Raw genomic sequence first — 18198 nt, 5'->3', positions numbered from 1 at the left:
AGATACAGACTAACACGGCTGCTACTCTGAAACCTTTGAAAAAGTAGTAAGTATTGCTATGTTCATTTGGTACTCAAATTCTTATTGAAATAACTCAAGAAAATAGGAAGTGACACACTTAAGTTTTCTCTGTAATAAGGTAAAACCAAATGGGGACTGTCTAGCCATCTATTTGATCTGTTAAGATTCTCTGAAATTCAGTGTTTGAATTTGAGTGTAAGGAAGGGTTTGCTAAACACAATATTTAAAGTTGGAAGCGATTTCTTTCTGTATTTTTCACTTTGGTTCTGAAAAGGCAAACTTCTGTGTTGGAGAAAGTGCAGTTAACATAAGCAAAAATTGCCCAGACGCTAGATGCACAATAGTAGTAACTTAGTACTTGTATAGGCACTGAAAATTGCCATGCAACTGGTACAAGGTGAATATAATAGGGAGTCCTTTTCCGAACGTTTCAGTTAGAAACACAGGAAGTTCCATTGAGCTGTTTCCTGTCTTTATATAAAAAAAATCTGTTTTTCCTCAGCTTTAATACTCCCAATGAGTAGCTAACTATGAATATAAATTTGTCAATTTACAGCTGAGGTACTGCACAGCTCAGAAGAACCTCTATATATTGACAGCAAAATCTAATTTTACTTTTTTTTTTTTTTAAATCAGAGCACAACAATGGAAGAAACAGCTATATGGGAACAACACACAGTGACTCTTCACAGGGTAAGTTATTACAACAATTAATTCTGTATGCATAACTCAGGATACTGGCAGCTTTTGAAAACAATAGAAAAGAGCCAGATGTCAGGAAGCAAAAGAAAAGGAAACTGGTTTTGTCACATTCCTTTGTTTAAAATTAGAGTTGTTGTAAATTCTCTGCTCAAATACTAGTTATTGGTAAAACTTGCCAAGAAGACAACTTTTTACCTAGTCACTCTTGAGCTTGCCTAAGTTTCTTAGATAACTTTTTTGTACATATCCCCACTGAAAATTATGCTGAAGTGTATTTCATGCATTGCAAAGCTAAAAATGTGTTGCAAATGCTTGTTTTGCTGAAACTTTTATAGGACAGTGTAGTTAAATCTAAATAGAATAAAATTGCACAAATAAAAATTTCTGTTTGAGAATAGTTTGTACAAATCTGTACTTCTGAGACACATACTTTGACCATGTACTGACCAGAATTGGCTAGAAATTGTGTGTTTGAGGCCTCAGTCATCTGCTTGTGGTAACCTGTGGTAGGCAGAGTAGATCGCTTTTATAAATTGTCACACTGTCTGGAGTGGCTCACGACTGAGTGTGCCTTCCTCAGGGCAGACTGTCAGAAAACAGGACAGACACCCCAAGCTGATGGTGTGTTCTATACTTACATTTCACCACGCCAGTGACAAGTGCAAACTCCTGGATCACAATGCCAGTCTTACCATGGCTTCACAGACAGTCCCCTTAGATTCTCCAGTCTATCTTGCCACTCAGACAAACTGGACTTTTATGATAAAAGTTCACTTAAACCAAAAATCACACCACATCAGGTTTCTCCCAGTTCCAAGAGGCCAGTCACTTACTCCAGATCAATTGGTACTCTAGATCTTACACCAAAGAGAACACTGGTAGCCAATTCTATACTAAACTAACTAAAGATTTATTAGCTAAGAAAAGGAAATAAGAGTTATTGAGAGGTTAAAGAAGGTAAAAATATATGTACAGGTGAGCCAGTTTCTAATTCCAAATAGTGGCAGTGATGTAATAAACAGCCAGTTTCCCAAAAGTCTTTGTCTCTGGGCAGCTCTGCTTAGCATCTGGTACACTTCCCTGTAAGAGTCCAGAGATCCAGGATCTTTCCTTGAATCCATATTTAGAGCTTCTTCAGAAAACAAGTTTACAGTGTCACTACCCACATGGGCTTTTCCTTTGATGCTGGAGAGTAAGGAATGCAATTTGAGTCTTTGACCTCGGATTATCACACACAGTCGTCTTAGCGCATACACAACATGGCTCAGGTGGGATGTGACCAGGATTCATCACTGAATTTGGTCTGCTGGTTGGATCATTAGATTTACTTGGCTTGGGCCGGCTACTGACGACGGCCGTGCGATGGGAAGGCTAATCCATGGCCCCCATCACACAAACTGACCACTTGCTTTGAAATTAGCACTTTTCTGTTAAATTTCTTTGTTACGTTCCACAAGGCTTCTTCCTCGTTCGATAGGTTATTTAGTTACAGGGGTATTGTAATAGGTCCTTGCCGGGGCTCGACCCTTCCGGGCAGGAGGGGAGCCACACCGACTCACTACTGCGGGAACAAGCAGTCCGTTAGTCCAGAAGCTCCGGCCCTCGGGTGCAGGGGCGGAGCAAAGCCGACAGCTAGCTCAGGCCCTCAGGGAGGGGCTGAGCCGGCAATCGGGAGTCCGGGGCTCAGGCCCTCTGGTGCAGGGGCTGAGCAGTCAAACAGCTAGGGAGCCCAGGCCCTGGATCAGGGCGGGGCAAACACAGTTAAAGCTCAGGCCCTTAATTGCAGGGGCTGAGCGAGCAAACAGTTCAGGGTACGCCTAGGCTACTACAGCCGAGCGTTGGGTGAGGGGGAAGCCTGCCACCCGTGAGCGGGGTGGCAGGGGGGAACGCAAGCCCACCCACTCCACTGCGTTCCAGCCCGGGGCCCTAGCAGCGGTTACTGCCGCTGCTGGTCAGTGGGGTATCCAGACCGCAACACACTGACATTGCTCACATTCGGCTGAAGCCTGACCGGGGTCGGCTATCCCCGGGCTACTTCCAGGTCCCGCCTCAGGGCCTACCTCATTCGTCGCACCGGGCTCGGGCCAATCCAGCTGCATGGGCTCCTCTCGGCCAGGGCTTGGTGGCAGGTCCAGTAGCTCTGTCGGGAAATCAGGCCAGTTGCACACGGGCGGCTCCTCCGGGTAGCAGCAGGGGCGGAGGGGTTCTGGTGCGGTCTCACCTTCAGGGTTAGTGGGGGGCAGTTCCCAGGGTTCTTCCCAGCGACGGGAGCAGACGGGCTCCGGCGGCTCCTCCTCGTAGCGGGCCCGGGGTAGCTCTGGCCAGTTAGGGCCCTGGGCTCGGGCCTCGGCGGTCTCCTGGCCAGGAGCTCCCGGCCGCACGTCTGCTCCCTGTGGTGGCTGGCCGCCGACTGAGCTCTGGCGGCCAGCCTTTATACTTCCCGCCCCGCCCCTTGACTTCCGGGGGGGGATGGGGACAGGCGGCGGTGGCTCCACCCACTCTGGTGCCTGCATAGGGGCTCCCTCTTCTGGGCAGGAGGGGAGCCACACCGACTCACTACAGGTATACACAATGTAAATGTTTGCTACTACATTATACACATAATTAACAAGTTCACACATCATTAATAACAAAATGACTTAATTCCATGTAAATTTTAAATTGATTGGACTTCAATATCATTCGTAACACACATTTTGATTATTCTTTTAATGCTGTGACATTAAAAACAATTCACTAATGCAATATTTTATCTAATATCAGTATTGATAATGTAAATCTTTCAAGTAAAAAAAAAAAAAAAAAACAACAAAACTCTTGAACCTTTCTCTAGCACTAATGTGGTCTGATGGATTCCCACCATCCTGTACTAATAAAGGGTTTATAGTGCACCGTTCATCCCACATACATACTTTTCAAGACATTGGGTTTGCCTCTGGAGAAAGTATGCATATTAGGATTACATGTATACGTCAGGCTGGCTGACTCTTGCTTCAATCTGCTCTGCAGCTGAGAAGTAATCCTCTTCCAAAGCATCATCATAGGGTCAAGACTAGTTCTAAACTTTTGTTTCTTAAATTTGATTGCCTTGTTACATTGCTGCTAATCCACAGAATGTGTTCTGAACCTCTGTGAAGATTGTGAAGGTGAGATGGAAAAGGACCAATAGAAAACAGTTGTTAAAGTGAAGATAGTAAAGTCAAGAAATGAAGAGAGAAGGACAGAAAGGGGCAGTAGACACAAATTGATAAATTAGACTTGAATAATAAGTTTAGGGAAAAAAATGTGAAAGTTGGGAGTGTGTATGGATCATAGTACTGAAACCTGTTAACTTCCTAAATAAATTAATAAAATAACGATGAAATTCTTAGAGGGTGGTACTAGCCCTTTAAGAGGGAAGAAGACTGTGTGCCTGTGACTTATCAGCTAACCTCCAACTGAGCTTAAAAGAGGGCTCCTGGGCCCTACAGCCAGAACAGACCTGGTTAGTCAGAACTTTCTCAGAGTACGGACTGAAGCAGTGTCTACATTACAAGTGCTATAGCAGCATTGCTCCAGCTATGCTGCTGTAGCACCACAGCATAGATTCTTCCTACATCAATGGAAGGGTGATAGCTAAGTCAATGGAGGAATTCTTCTGTTGACCTAGCTACATCTACACTAGGGGTTAGGTCAGCTTAATTATGTCGCTCACTGAAATACATTTTTTTACACTCCATAGCGACGTAGCTAGGTCGATGTAAATTATAAGGTAGACCAGTCAGTCAAGAAAAGGGCAGGTCAGAGCTGGTTGGGAGTGAGATTGGCAGGTGAGAGTTGCTAGAGACCAGAAAGAAGCTGTAGGTGGGTCCTGGGGAAAGGCTGAAGGCAGGAGATCAGCAAGAGGGGTTTGCCACTTGACTACCCCAAGCCAGGGCTCTGAGGCTGAAGGCCAGAGAGCATCAGCAAGAGTCGTCTGCTAACTTTTTTATGATGGGAAGCCAAAGGCGAGGGCTGGAGAGAGCTTAAAGCCAGTGGAGGGGGCTTAACCATTGACATCTCTGTGGAAAGTTGGAGCCAGGGGAGGGTGAACTTCCAGCACAGAAGTTGTGGGGTTTCCATCTAGGAAAAATGGGATTGCACTCCAGCTGGAAGGGATGAGGTGGCTGTCCTGCTAAAAGGTCAAGAGAGCACAAATGAAGAGCCCAGGTATGGTTGATGATGCCGGAGTGTGCTATGTAGGGCATATAGGGACTAGAGGATGTGGATTTTAATGACTGTATACAGTTGCTCTTGGAGAGACTGTTTTGGGACTTTTGTTAGGGACTGTTTTGCAATACATTTTTGTAATAAACTGCACCCAAAAAGGAGTGGTAAGGAGCAGAAAGCCTGGTGTGGAATTAGTGAGGACTCTGAAGGAGGGAAACTGATGCAGGTGCACTTGTTCAGCAGCAGCCCTACAGCTGGTGTTTGTCCCAGGAAGGGGCTGCCCTATGATATAGATATATCTATGTATGTGACTCTTCATCACTAGTTCAAATCTTGCTCAAGCTGGTAGTGACGGAAAGTTGTGAACATCTGATATTGAGTGTGTGACGGGTTGCCCCCTGTCCCCTCCAGGGTTCCACCTGATGTATTGGGGTACCCTGAGCCCGCCAGTTCTGCCAGTCTGGGTTCCCTTACATTGACCGGCTTAGTCAGGCCCTCAAGCCTCCTCCAGCGCACACACACAGGTAGGGCCTCACCCAGCTGCAGAAAGACACTGACACTGAGATCAGCTCTGCATGGGAAGACTCAGCTCAGGAATTGACCAACACTCAAGTGCACACCCCCTCTGGTGTGTAAACCCAAATGTATTGTCTTGCGCTGCACAGAAATCTGTAAAGTGTAAGCTCATGAAATCCACCCCTTCCCTCAATGTGGAGGAAGATATGCACAGCTTTCTCTTCTTCCTCTCCCCTCGTGCGCCCCCCCCCACAGTTATGAATTCAACAAATTGGTTTCAGAATAATCAAAAACAAATTTATTAACTACACAAGATAGATTTTAAGTGATTATAAGGGATAGCAAACAGATCAAAGCAGATTACCATAGTAAATAAACTCAGTTTGTGGTTTTTTGTTTAACACACTAGATAGGATATAAATTAGCAAATTCTCACCCTGAGTGATAAACATGCTGGCAGATTCTTAAGGCACAAGTTGCCTTGGCTTTCCCAGGTTTTCATACACGGGCTAAAGATCCTTCTAGCCTGGGACCATCACTTCCCACAGTTAAGTCCTTGCCCCTCAGGTATTTCCAGGTGTGTTGTTACAGGGAGAGTGAGGTATCTTCATGATGCCATTGTCCCCCTTTTATATCTTCTTCCCACTTGCTGGAAAGCTCTTTTGCTGTGACCTGGGTCAAACAGTTCCCATTCTGTAGGGCTATATCTGAGAGGTTTCTATTGTACACAGTTCCTGGGGTAATCCTTGTGCTTATGTACATTTCCCCAGTAAGCCATTAAAATTGTTTGGCCTTTTTACTGTTGTACTTCAAAGGATGCTTGTGGATGTTTTTCAACCTCACAACATGTTTCAGTAACCCATATATTGCCAAACTTCATAACGTCACATATGATAACACGTACAATCCAACAAGATATTAATGTCAAGTAGATCGACTTTTAGAATGATACCTCACAAGACATGTACAAAACCATATCCTAATTACATGACAGTGGTGAATATTGGGGTGTCAGGGTATCAGAGTGGTCTAGCTTACATAATATGGAGGACCCTTTTTGGCAGTCTTACCACAGAGTGAAAAATGGAATAGTCCACAAAGAATGAACTGCCCTTTCAGGCCTAAAGATGGATTTCTCTCAGAATGTTCAAGATACATTAGCACAGCAATTTGATTAAGTTTGCATTGTCACTTTCATTGCTGTGAATATGTAGGACTTAATTTTCCAGTGCTCTCAGTCTATAACTTTTCATTTTGTTCTTGTTTCAAAAAATAAAAAATATTTCAGGTAGTTGAATGTGATAAGGTAAGGTGATCTTTACTTCTTGGGTTTTAGGTTCAAATCCTGGTGAGGTCATGAGTGAATTCATATTTTAAATCATTCCCCATGAAACAAACCCATAGTGAGCTTCCTTCAGTTTTGTTGTCTGGGGCACTGTCAATAGCTGTGAACATTAAAGAAGTACTGAGTGACATACAGGAAGGCAGTCATGCAGGGCAGAATGCTGTTTTTATGCGCTTCTGAATTTAGCTTTTACTATAAACTACAGTGCAATGAAGTGCAGGTGCTGCCCTTCGAAAAGTTTTATTTAGCAGAAGACCCTGAGGAGCTGCTGCCTTTTTGGAAATGGTTGTATACTGGAATTTTGCCAAGTGGTGTATTGTTTCAATAAGGCCTCTATTTTCATTAATAGAGGAACAGCACTATAGTAAATATATAAAACTTGATAATGTTCCTGCTTGATATCAAAGTGCTGTTTTAGTATGTGTTCATGCTTTCTGCACAATGTTAAAGTTATTGGACGCTTCCCATTTTCCAGAATGACATGCTCCCATGTCTAAGCACACATGACAGAACCAAACTGTTCTACCCACTGAAAAGGTTTACCTACATCCACATGTTGAGTAGTTGGTGGTCTTGTTGTCCTGCTGTAAGCCACAAGGCTTAACACTGATAGCAAGAACTTAGCCTGTACTAAAAACCAAATGCAAGCCCCTCCAATTGTTAATGTGGGATTTTTGGTTTTGTTTAAAAATATTAAACCGGTCACTATTTGGGATGGAGATGTGAAGGAAGAGGTAGCTTTTAGAAGGTTTTTTTGTGGTTGTTCACTTTCAAACTTTGTCAGCAACTCAGAAGCTATCAAGTAGATGAGGTGGCTACCATATAACCTTACAATACAGGGATATAAGAGGCCAATTTTTGACCTCAGTCACAGCCATCAATCTTCAGAGCACTAAAACGATGTAGGGGAAAAACACCTCCCCAGGTGTTATGGGGCTATGGTTGCATGACTTTCTTGCCCTCTCAGTAGTTCCATGAGTCCAGACTATATAGATCTGCTGCAGATTCCATCCATATAGTCTCTGACGTGTTGGCCTTCAAGATTCAAATTTCCCTTCACAGGAGTAAGAGACTAAAGGCGCTCCTGGAATTTGCTCATCCTGAAACAGCTGAGAGCAGCAAGTTAGTAATGAATTACTCAGATGCAGCACAGAGAGAGGTCCTGCAGAGATGGATCAAACTGGAGACACCCCCTTTCCACACTAGATTGGCTGCTCATTGTATTTCTCCAATAAAAATTTAGTCTGCTGGCACAGTTCCTCAGAATTGCCATGATTTTGTTCATATGCTTTCCTATAAGACCTAAATGCTATTAATATGTGTATTATGGAGTGAAGCCAAGTAAGGCAGTGGAACAGACTGATTTCACAGTGTGATTTTAGCTTTATGTATTTTCAGAATTCCTTGTGGACTTTGATAGTGGAGTTTGGTTAGATACTTTGTAGTGACAAAAGATGGCTTGTTTATCTAAGTGGGCAACAGATGTGGCAGGGAAATTTTTTTTGCCAATTTATTTTAAATTGATTCATATGACATGTCTATCAAAGATACTTTTATAGCCCCCGCTATCATGGTATCTGAGTGTTTTACAGTCTTTGCCCTTCTTGATGGAGAGCAAATATCTTCATTTAGGTTCTTTAAAAACTCCCTGAACTCTAGTGATATTTGACTTCTCTGACTTCAAAGAGGAAAAATGGTGACTGGCAAGGATCTTGTTGCTGCTAGCAGCTTTGCTGTGGACAATTTTTAGATACTATGTCTGTTACAGGAAATGATAGCACAGTTGTTTCCCATATTTGTTTTAGAAGTTACTTTGAGGGTGAGGCAATACTGTGCAGCATAACTTTCCTAACATAAAATTTGTCTGAATCAGTCAGAGAACCATATTTAAATAAGGCTATAGCTAGCACAGTTTCAATTATACAGACAAGGCCTAAAACTTTCAAACATACTTCTCAAACAGCAAAAAATATTTTGCTGTATAACACTGGATGGCACTATACCTTAGTGATTAAGGACTTAGAACTACAGTGGAACCTGGCTAATTGATACTAATGGCTGAAAAATTGTTGTGAATTACAGAACTGCATAAGTTAGGAAATAAACACCAGAAAAACTCCACAAAAATGTATGATAGAACATACCGTATGTACATATTTTCATTTCTAGTTTAGTTTTAATGTTGATGATCCTAGTAAAAGTAATGTGCATTGTAAAAAGAAATACTTAGTAATAAGAACCACACAAGCATATACTATAATACGCAACCTTTTGAGAGATAAGGGGAAAGCACCAGTACTTTGAGTTGAAAAGTGTGGTTCAGTGAAGGTTCAGAATTCCTCAATGACTGATTTTCATTCACCAGTGCTTTACGGCTCACATTTGTGCCCTGCTGGTAATTGCTTTATTGCAGGAGAATTGCAATGGCGAAGTCTGCATTATAAAAATAACTTTACCCCCCTTCATAAAACACACTTTTTTTCATAAAGTAGTACATTTTGTCAGGAGGCAGCCGGATTTTAGGAATTCCCCATTGCCAGTCTGAAAATCCACATCTCGTTTGTGTTACTTTGAAAGTTTCTTACCTGCTCTTTGTCTGCTTCCCTTTTTCCCAAATGAGTGATACTTCATGGGGGTGCAGAGATTTAATATATTGTGCAGGATTGGGACCCAAGTGGATCTCTCTGAAGCTCCATTGACTTCACTGTGGCTCCACACGTCACATGAGTTTTACAAGGATTCAATGGTAGGGTCAGGGGCTTGGTTTGTACAGCACTTAAATAATGTAAATAGCCATGTAAATGGCTTCTGATTATTTAATCATGACTAAGGCCAGTGTTTAAAGTGCAATTCATTTCTGAGAAATGACATTGTGGGGTTCTGCATTAGTCCCTCAGTGACTTCAACATCAAACCTGCTCAGTTTACAAATAAAATGTGTTTTTTCTGGCTGCCACTCCTGCAAACTCAGCCGGGTTATTTCTGGCACAGGCATCACCAACAGTAAACGTTCTCCAATGGGATTTAGTGAATGACTTATTTGCTGACATGCAAGCTAGGGTGAAATTTCTCTTACTGTCTCAGAGCTATTCTGGCTTTTTCATGACTTACAATGTAATAATTTAGTTAAGTCAATGAAGTCAGCAGGAAGTGGATTTAAGTAAGAAGGTGCCATTTTATACATAATTGCTTTTCAGAGCAGTACTATGCTTTAAAAAGTCAGAAGGTTTAAGTATTAAATACTACACCTCTATCTCGATATAACGCTGTCCTCGGGAGCCAAAAAATCTTATCGCGTTATAGGTGAAACCGCATTATATTGAACTTGCTTTGATCCACCGGAGTGCGCAGTGCCCCGCCCCCCGGAGGGCTGCTTTACCGCATTATATCCGAATTTGTGTTATATCGGGTCTTGTTATATCGGGGTAGAGGTGTATATGATAATACAATGTACTAACTCTACACCACCACTGTCTGCTGCTGAGCAGTTGTGGACTATTAATTCAAACCCCTTCTCCACATCAGGCAGAATAGGGAATGGGACCGGGGTCTCCCACATCCTGGGTGAGTGCCCTAAGAATTGGGTTGAAAGCTGTAAGATGTGCACCACAGGCCGTTTTGTGAATCTAGTCCTTCATTTCCTTTATTTTTATGTGAAAATGTACCCATTAACTAAATAATCAGCATTTGTTTTATGAGAAATGAACTTTGTTTGATGAGAAATGAATTTTTGTCAACTTTGATTTGCTGAAATTTTTCACGTTTTGTTTGACCCAAACTGATTTTTTTTCAGAACTGTCTGCAAACTGAAAAATCAGTTATTCTCCCAACTCTGATAAGCATCCACTTTTCTCTGATTATTCTCTAACAAATCAGAAATTGTAGAACAGCCTTTTGATTCTCTTGCTGCTTTCATGTGGTGAGGTAGTATAGTGTCTGCGCATTGAGCTCAAGTATAAATCAAATAAAGACAATGATTCAAGGGATTTTAAAAAAGATTTTGTTACATAGCTTGCAAGATGCACTTGTTCTGTTTTCAGTATATTGCTGTAGATTTATACTGAGCTCATTTGAAAAGAGACAAAACGCTATTTTTAAACGAATCTAATTGACAAGAGCACTTGAAGTTTCGGGTGAAGCTCCACTGATGCAATCCTTATGAGACTCATTGAGGGGATATGCTAGGGTTACCATATTTTGAGTGTACAAAAAGAGGACACTCCACGGGGCCCTGGCCCCGCCCACGCTCCCCGCTCCAACTCCGCCCCCTCCCCTGCTTCCCGCGAACATTTGATTCGTGGGAAGCCTGAAGCAGGTAAGGGTGGGGGGAGGAGGCGCGGCCCAGTCTGGTCCCCCCAGCATCTCTAGCCTGGGTCGGCTCGGGCCCTGGGGTGCTGGCCCTGGTCCGGCCCTTGGCTCAGCACCGCAGGCCCGGCCCCGCGCCCCCGGCTCAGCACCGCCGGCCCGGCGCCACATGTCCCGATTTTCCTGGACATGTCTGGCTTTTTGGGATTTCCCCCCAGACGGGGATTTGAAGCCCAAAAAGCCGGACATGTTCGGGAAAATCCGGACGTATGGTAACCCTAGGATATGCCCACCGCTGAACCTTCAGCTAATGCCCTTCCCATTGGAACCGTAAGAGGCTCATTGGCATTATCCCTGACATTCATAATTCTTAGGCTTATTCAGGGACCATACTCTCTCTGCTTTGAGTCTCAGCTGAAGAACTCTTGGCAGACCATGACCCTTAGACTCACTGAGGAGCCCACCAGAGCCAGCGAGTCCAGGTTGCAGTTAAATTTTGTGTAGTTAAGACCAGTTCATATACTTCTCAGAGCATTTTTTTTCCCCTCACAACAAGAAATACTATTATTCTCAATCCATTGAGGGGAAGGGCTTGTCATGCATACTGTGTTAAGCAGCAGTTTGCCTGTAGCCCAGATGCATCCTTCATCAGATGCTATTGGAGGCTGGCTGTAGTCTAGAGAAGACACATTCTCTAAGCCAAATATAAAATTCCCAGTATGGGTGGTCTTTAAAAGGCAACACAGTAAATTCACTTTTTCCCAAGAAGAGGGGAGAGAACCTCAATGAACCTGTTTTCAGGAAAACACAACTCAAAATGCTTCTGATTTTGCTTCCTCTTTGGGGTCAGAACACTCTTAATCCTAATAGCTGCAACCTAGGCATGTGAGTTCTAGTATTCTAATCTAGTTTTGTCATCAAACCTGATCCAGTTACTTAGAGTTCACCAGTTCTAGAATCAGGAACAGATCTATCCATGTAAGAGGTCTGTGTGTGCTGGTGTGGATACAGTACCTTGCTGAACTCCAGTGATGTTAGCTCTTAAGAGGTCTCTTTGAATTTTGCTTTGAAACACACAAGATCTGCTTTGACTTCTAAAAAAGAGGATTTCTTTCTTTATTACACTCCCTAACATAGTGGGCTACTTCTTAGTTCATAAGAGATCTGGGCCTGCCTTTTGATAGTCCATCTGATAGCTGATATCAGCTAATTCTCCTCCTACAGAGAGATCATCAGGTTTTCTATACCCAGGAGCAAAGGTTTTTAGAAAGGAGTTCTATTTATTTCCCCTGCCTATCTTGTGAATTTCTTCCAACTTGGAATTACATTTTGTGCTCAAAGCTCATAGAGAATATTCCTTTGTTTGTTTGTGTTTTTACAGTTGATATGTGCAAGTCTCTTTCCCCTTTCCACTTTCTCCTGGTCATGAAAAGTTCACAACCATTTTATCTCATCTGTCTCTACAATGGCTGGGCTCATGTGGCTGCAGACTTCTGAAACCCTGGTAATTAGGTTACTTGTGTTGTGCGTGCATAAACTGCAGTGGACATAATTTTAAAATGTCCCCAACTGTAGTCAACATACCAGGTCTCAGGGTTCTTGGCCAAATTATCATAATATCTGAGGGTTTTACATGTCAGTTACTTGTAGTAAGTTAATAAATGGAAACTTTCATATTTTCCCATGTTTGGAGTTTTATTTGAACTTTCCAGCTTTGCAATACTTTAAAATTACAGGAAGTTTATTAAAGCTTTTCCCTAAAGTTTGTTACTAGAGACTTTACTCCCACCTAATGTTGTCTCTTTTTTGTACACATACCCTCTTACATATGTGAGAGTAAAGGTACTCTTGGGGGTTGCTGAAGTTAAATGTTCATAAATTTAAAACCGTGGAACCAATTTTCTTCAAACTTTGACTCCTGGGGATCATTGAAATTAACATAATAAAGGGGTAAATCATGCTTACCTTACTCAAGCAACTAGTGAATAAGGTTAGAGTTTGACCCAAAATTGAACTTACAGAAAATAAGTTCAGCAGGTTTTAAGTTAGTTTTTTTGGCAAAAGAATGTTTGAAAATGTGCATCCAAGGTACATTGCTCTGTATGTATGCACCTGTAGAGAGTGGAAATTCGCATACTGTGTATATACAGGAGAAAGTCCAAATGGTCATAAACTTAATAAATGCAACTTTCTTGTCAAACTATGCAAAGCCACTGAAAATTATGTCCACATCCAGTTTTTCAAACATCTGCTTTTATTTTTGCTCTGTCTTAAAGTAGATTTTTTTTTTTTTTTGAAATGGCAGAAAATAGTGATGCTGCTTCTTGCATCCCTACCATCTCTAAATTCAGTAACTACTGATAAGATTTTGCTTGACTTCCCAAGAAAATTTCATATGAAGGCAGAGCTGGAAAATGGAAATTTTTTGCCCTCATGATGATGATTCAGAAAAATTTGTTTTAAAATTAGACATTTATGATGGAATGATTTTGGACCCCTAATTAAATGGTAAGCCGAATTAATGTTTTTACATGAGAGCTAGAACTGGAATCAGATTTTCTGATTTGTAGTTTCAGCAGGTAGACTTTTTTTTGTTCCCTTCTCATGCCAGTCACCTAAATTCATCAGTGTTCACATTTATTAAGTAACATGTATTTATATAGGAGTTCGAGGGAAAAAAATTCTAGATTTCTGAATTAATACTGCTTTTAATACTGTGAAACTTGAAGCATTACCTGTAATGACAATGGAGAAACTTGGAGAGATGAAAAGACGACTTCACTTGAGTGAAGGACTATCAAGTTAACAGAAAAGGAAACCTTTTCTGTGCTTATGCATTTAGGGGAGGATGAGGTGAGAACTGATCTAAAAATAGGTTAGTCTCCACATTATCTTGTTTTTTCTTTCTCACCCCACCAAATAAAAAGCATGAGCCAAGTTCTGCTGATACACTAATGTAAAATCTGAAGGAGCACTGTTGAAATCAGTGGAGTTGCACTGGTGCAAAACTTGTATGGGACTAATTCTAATCTCTCTGAATTTTAGTTCTTGGTCCAAGATACTCTTAATAGTTTCACTTCATGGATTCATAGACTTTTAAGGTCAGAAGTGACCATTATGATCTAATCCGATCATAATACAGGCCATAGAATTTCATCCAGTAATTTTTGCATCTAGCCCATAACTCCTGCTTGAGTTAGCACATACCTTTTAGAAAGACATCCATTGGTTTGAAGACTTAAGTGATGGAGAATTCATCACTTCCTTTGGTATTTTTTTATAGCAGCCTAGTTGTTTGGTTGTTTAAATGGTCTTGCTAGAGAGAAAATCCATATCTTCAGTGGTCTCATGTGTGAATGGATCCTTTCCTATGCTGAAAAAGACAGGGAGAAGCATAGAAGTAAAACTTTGTGATGGAAAATGAAGGTAGATTGGAACCCAGACAATTTTATTTACATACATGAAAAATATACTGAACAAATATTTTAAATTTTAATGAAAAATCAAATCTTGCAGCAATATATCATACTTATTTAAGATAGTGTTTTGTTTCCCACAAATATTTATGCTTCCCAGGAAGAGCTAAGCAGTCACTTTAATAAATATAACTGATTTACCAACTTCAAATGTACTTCCCAGCATTGCCACTTCTGGGCAGACTAGAAATTGTAAGCATAATTGTCATATCTTGAAATACCTAGTAGCAATAACTTTTCAGACGCATTGACCTTGCTGCAGAGGGAGAGCACCCTAGAGGGAAAAGATTGAAGCAAATGACTCTTGTTAACATGCAGATGACTTGCCAGTGCTGACAAGATTTTGATGTATTTAATGATACAAGTAGTCCTGCTGTTATTACTAAGAATTGAGCTTGGAAACTTACTATTTTGTGCTATGATGCTGTCCGCTCTTGAGCTAAGCAGGGTCAGGTTGGGTGAATATTGCAATATGAGAACTCTAAGAAACACCTAAGTGCTGCAGGAAGCAAGGTTGTACTGAATCATTACCTCAGCATTTTAAGGGGTATTGTGCTTGCTGGAGTTGCAGCCTTTGTGATAAGGGGCGAAACTGAGGTGTGTGTTAGTTGTAACTACTTTGAGGCTGTCTGGAATACTGAGTGCAGATGTTGTCACGCCATCTCTAAAAAGATATATTGGAATTGGAAAAGGTTCAAAAAGGGCAACAAAAATTATTGGGGTATGGAACAGGTGCCATATGAGGGGAGACTAATTAGATTGGGACTTTTCAGCTTGGAAAAGAGACAGCTGAGGGTGGATATGATAGAGGTCTATAAAAAAATGATTGGTGTGGAGAAAGTAAATAAGGAAGTGTTATTTACTCCTTCTCATAACACAAGAACTAGGGGTCACCAAATGAAATTAATAGGCAGCAGATTTAAAAAAAAAACACAAGAAAATATTTTTTCACACAATGCAGACTCAACCAGTGAAACTCTTTGCCAGAGGATGTTGTGAAGGCCAAGATTATAACAGGGTTCAAAAAAGAGCTAGATAAGTTCAGGATAGGTTTATAAATGGGTATTAGCCAGGATGGACAGGATGGTGTCCATAGCCTCTGTCTGCCAGAAGCTGGGAATGGGAGACAGGTGCTGGATCACTTGATGATTACCTGTCCTGTTCATTCCCTCTGGGGCACCTGGCATTGACCACTGTTGGAAGACAGGATACTGGGCTAGAAGGACCTTTGGTTTGACCCAGTATCGCCGTTTTTATCTTCATAAGAGTATGGGTGTGAACTCTAAGGTTCTGCCCAAATTTCAACTTTGGGAAATTTAGGTAGACAATTCAAATTTTCCCCTGCACTTACAATTGTACGTTTTTTTTATTTGTTTGTTTACCTCCTGACCTTTTGTTGTATAGTCTCTGGCTTGTTTTATCAGCTGCTGTCTTCCTCTCAAGAGGCATAATCATTTTAGGGGTTGGTGTTATGTTCCCCATTGGCATACCCTTTTACTTTACTCACAGGTCTGCTATGAGACTTAATCTTTGTAAAATATTTTCGGAAACTTAGATGAAAAATGCTATAGAAGAGGAAAGTATTCTTACTCCTTAATTACGTATTATTATTTTTGCTGGGATGTGTATTAAAATGCTGGTATTCTGAATTTTTGATGAAATAGCATGAACTGCAGTATGGTCTCTATAAATATAGAAGGTAATGTGATGTCTGAGGATGGTTCTTATGTTCTGTTTTAGGCTCCAGGATTTGGGTTTGGCATTGCGATATCTGGAGGAAGAGATAATCCCCATTTTCAGAGTGGTGAAACTTCAATAGTTATTTCTGATGTCCTGAAAGGAGGTCCAGCAGAAGGACTGCTACAGTAAGTGTTACATTTTTTTCCTTCTATGGCAGATTACAACTTCATTGAGGTATGGGATATCAATGCTTGACTTAGATTAATTTCTTAATTACCTTGTGATAGATCTCAAGATATGATAGCTGCACAGTGATCCTCTGATACTGCAAGTGGCTTCTTCAGTAACTCGTTTCTTTAAGAGGGGTAGCCGTGTTAGTATCAGCAAAAACAGCGAGGAGTCCTTTGGCACCTTAGAGACTAACAAATTAATTTGGGCATAAGCTTTCGTGGGCTATAACCAATTTCGGGGGTTATAAGCCACGAAAAGTTATGTCCAAATAAATTTGTTAGTCTCTGAAGTGCCACAAGGACTCCTCGTTGCCATTTCTTTAAGGTTCTCTTTCAGCTCATTGAATTTTTTTTTGTTACACATTGCATTACTTTTTGTTTAGGGAAAATGACCGTGTGGCAATGGTTAATGGAGTCTCAATGGATAACGTGGAACATGCATTTGCTGTTCAACAGTTGAGGAAAAGCGGAAAAAATGCCAAAATAGTAAGTGAATGTGTTTTAAACCTTAAATTTAGTACAAGTGCCTATACTGTCAGTAGTTGGTGAAATTGTGTACATTATTATTGAGAAACTGTCAAGTAGGACAAAATTATTCTTGAACACTTAAACCATAGTTTTTTGATTAGCAAGACACACAGTCAGAAAATAAGACTTTAGGTAACAGAAGCTCCTCTCCTCACTATAAAGGAGACTTTTCCCAGGCTGCCGAGACAGTTCATTTCTCAGCTTATTTCTTCTGCAAGCATTATCAGGCTTTTCAAATGCTAGTCCATGCTGAAGGTTTTCACTTTTTATTCAAACGCCAACAAACACATCTTTGTGTTCAGTAAACACCATTTGCCAAAATAAGGCATAATAACCTTAATTCCTATAATTTCAGACTTATTCAGAGGATATAGATGGCTTTTGAACTTGCAAAACAACAAAACTGGTCATTACTGAAAGGTAGTAATCTGGTTTCCTGTAAACTTGGCAGATTTATATTTCTAAAAAATGAAATAGAAAATAAACACATTGGCAATTCTTTAATTTGGAGAGTGATTTTGTTTTTAGGGCTTAAAAACTTTACTTTTTTTTTCCTGGCCATTCCGTGGTGCTCTTTTCACATGCTCATACAGATTTGCAATAATTGCAGTGCTATACATTTATAAATTTGGAAATCCACTGGGTTTGCCGAGCTGTACAACTTTTCATATTAGAAAGCTGACGTTTCAGAGTAATTCTCTAAAGTAAATCAGTGGAGGCTCTGGTGTTTTTGCTACAGCAATGGCATGATCTGTAGTGGAAATACAGTATTTTTTGGACTTATGCACAAAAGCCAACAACAATTAATGAAAAATATATTATAGTTCCCAAATATTTACAGGGTATAATTACTGAAGTAGAATATTCAAACATAGTTAGTTCCCTGTAATAATATAGATTATCAGGATAAAACTCAACTTTGAACTATCAATACTAATGCTTTCTTCCCTCTGTGGTTTGCATAATCAGAATCCTGAAAGACTGGCAGGTTTCAAACCCAAACAGAATTACTGTCAATAAGATATTAAGTATATAGTAGATTATATGTTAATGAGTAGAGTTTTGAGTAGTTCCAATAACAGGTTTGTGGCTTTAATTAAAGGGGAAATAATCAGACTTGCAGCTTTGTGGAAATAGAATATGGCATTGCACTGCAATAGCTGTTACTCTTATTTTGTTAGCAATTACCACTTTGTTTGGACTGCAGT

The 18198-nt window shown here is 40.8% G+C and overlaps 1 protein-coding gene across 4 annotated transcripts in view; it reads left to right on the top strand.

The window, feature by feature from the left end:
* The first annotated feature begins 657 nt into the window (after nucleotides 1–657).
* The window catches only part of TJP1 (tight junction protein 1), a 96138-nt gene continuing 78597 nt past the window's right edge, over nucleotides 658–18198 (top strand). For all 4 annotated transcript variants that reach the window (XM_034784466.1, XM_034784465.1, XM_034784464.1 and 1 more), the window contains exons 1-3: nucleotides 658–714; nucleotides 16293–16417; nucleotides 16846–16948. In XM_034784466.1, the coding sequence (XP_034640357.1) occupies nucleotides 667–714; nucleotides 16293–16417; nucleotides 16846–16948 (276 nt within the window). In that variant the 5' untranslated portion in view covers nucleotides 658–666. The remainder of the gene's footprint in view (nucleotides 715–16292; nucleotides 16418–16845; nucleotides 16949–18198) is intronic.

The sequence above is a fragment of the Trachemys scripta genome, chromosome 10 (assembly GCF_013100865.1).
Source record: "Trachemys scripta elegans isolate TJP31775 chromosome 10, CAS_Tse_1.0, whole genome shotgun sequence".
Classification (NCBI taxonomy): domain Eukaryota; kingdom Metazoa; phylum Chordata; order Testudines; family Emydidae; genus Trachemys; species Trachemys scripta.
This window is presented reverse-complemented; position numbering and strand designations above follow the sequence as displayed.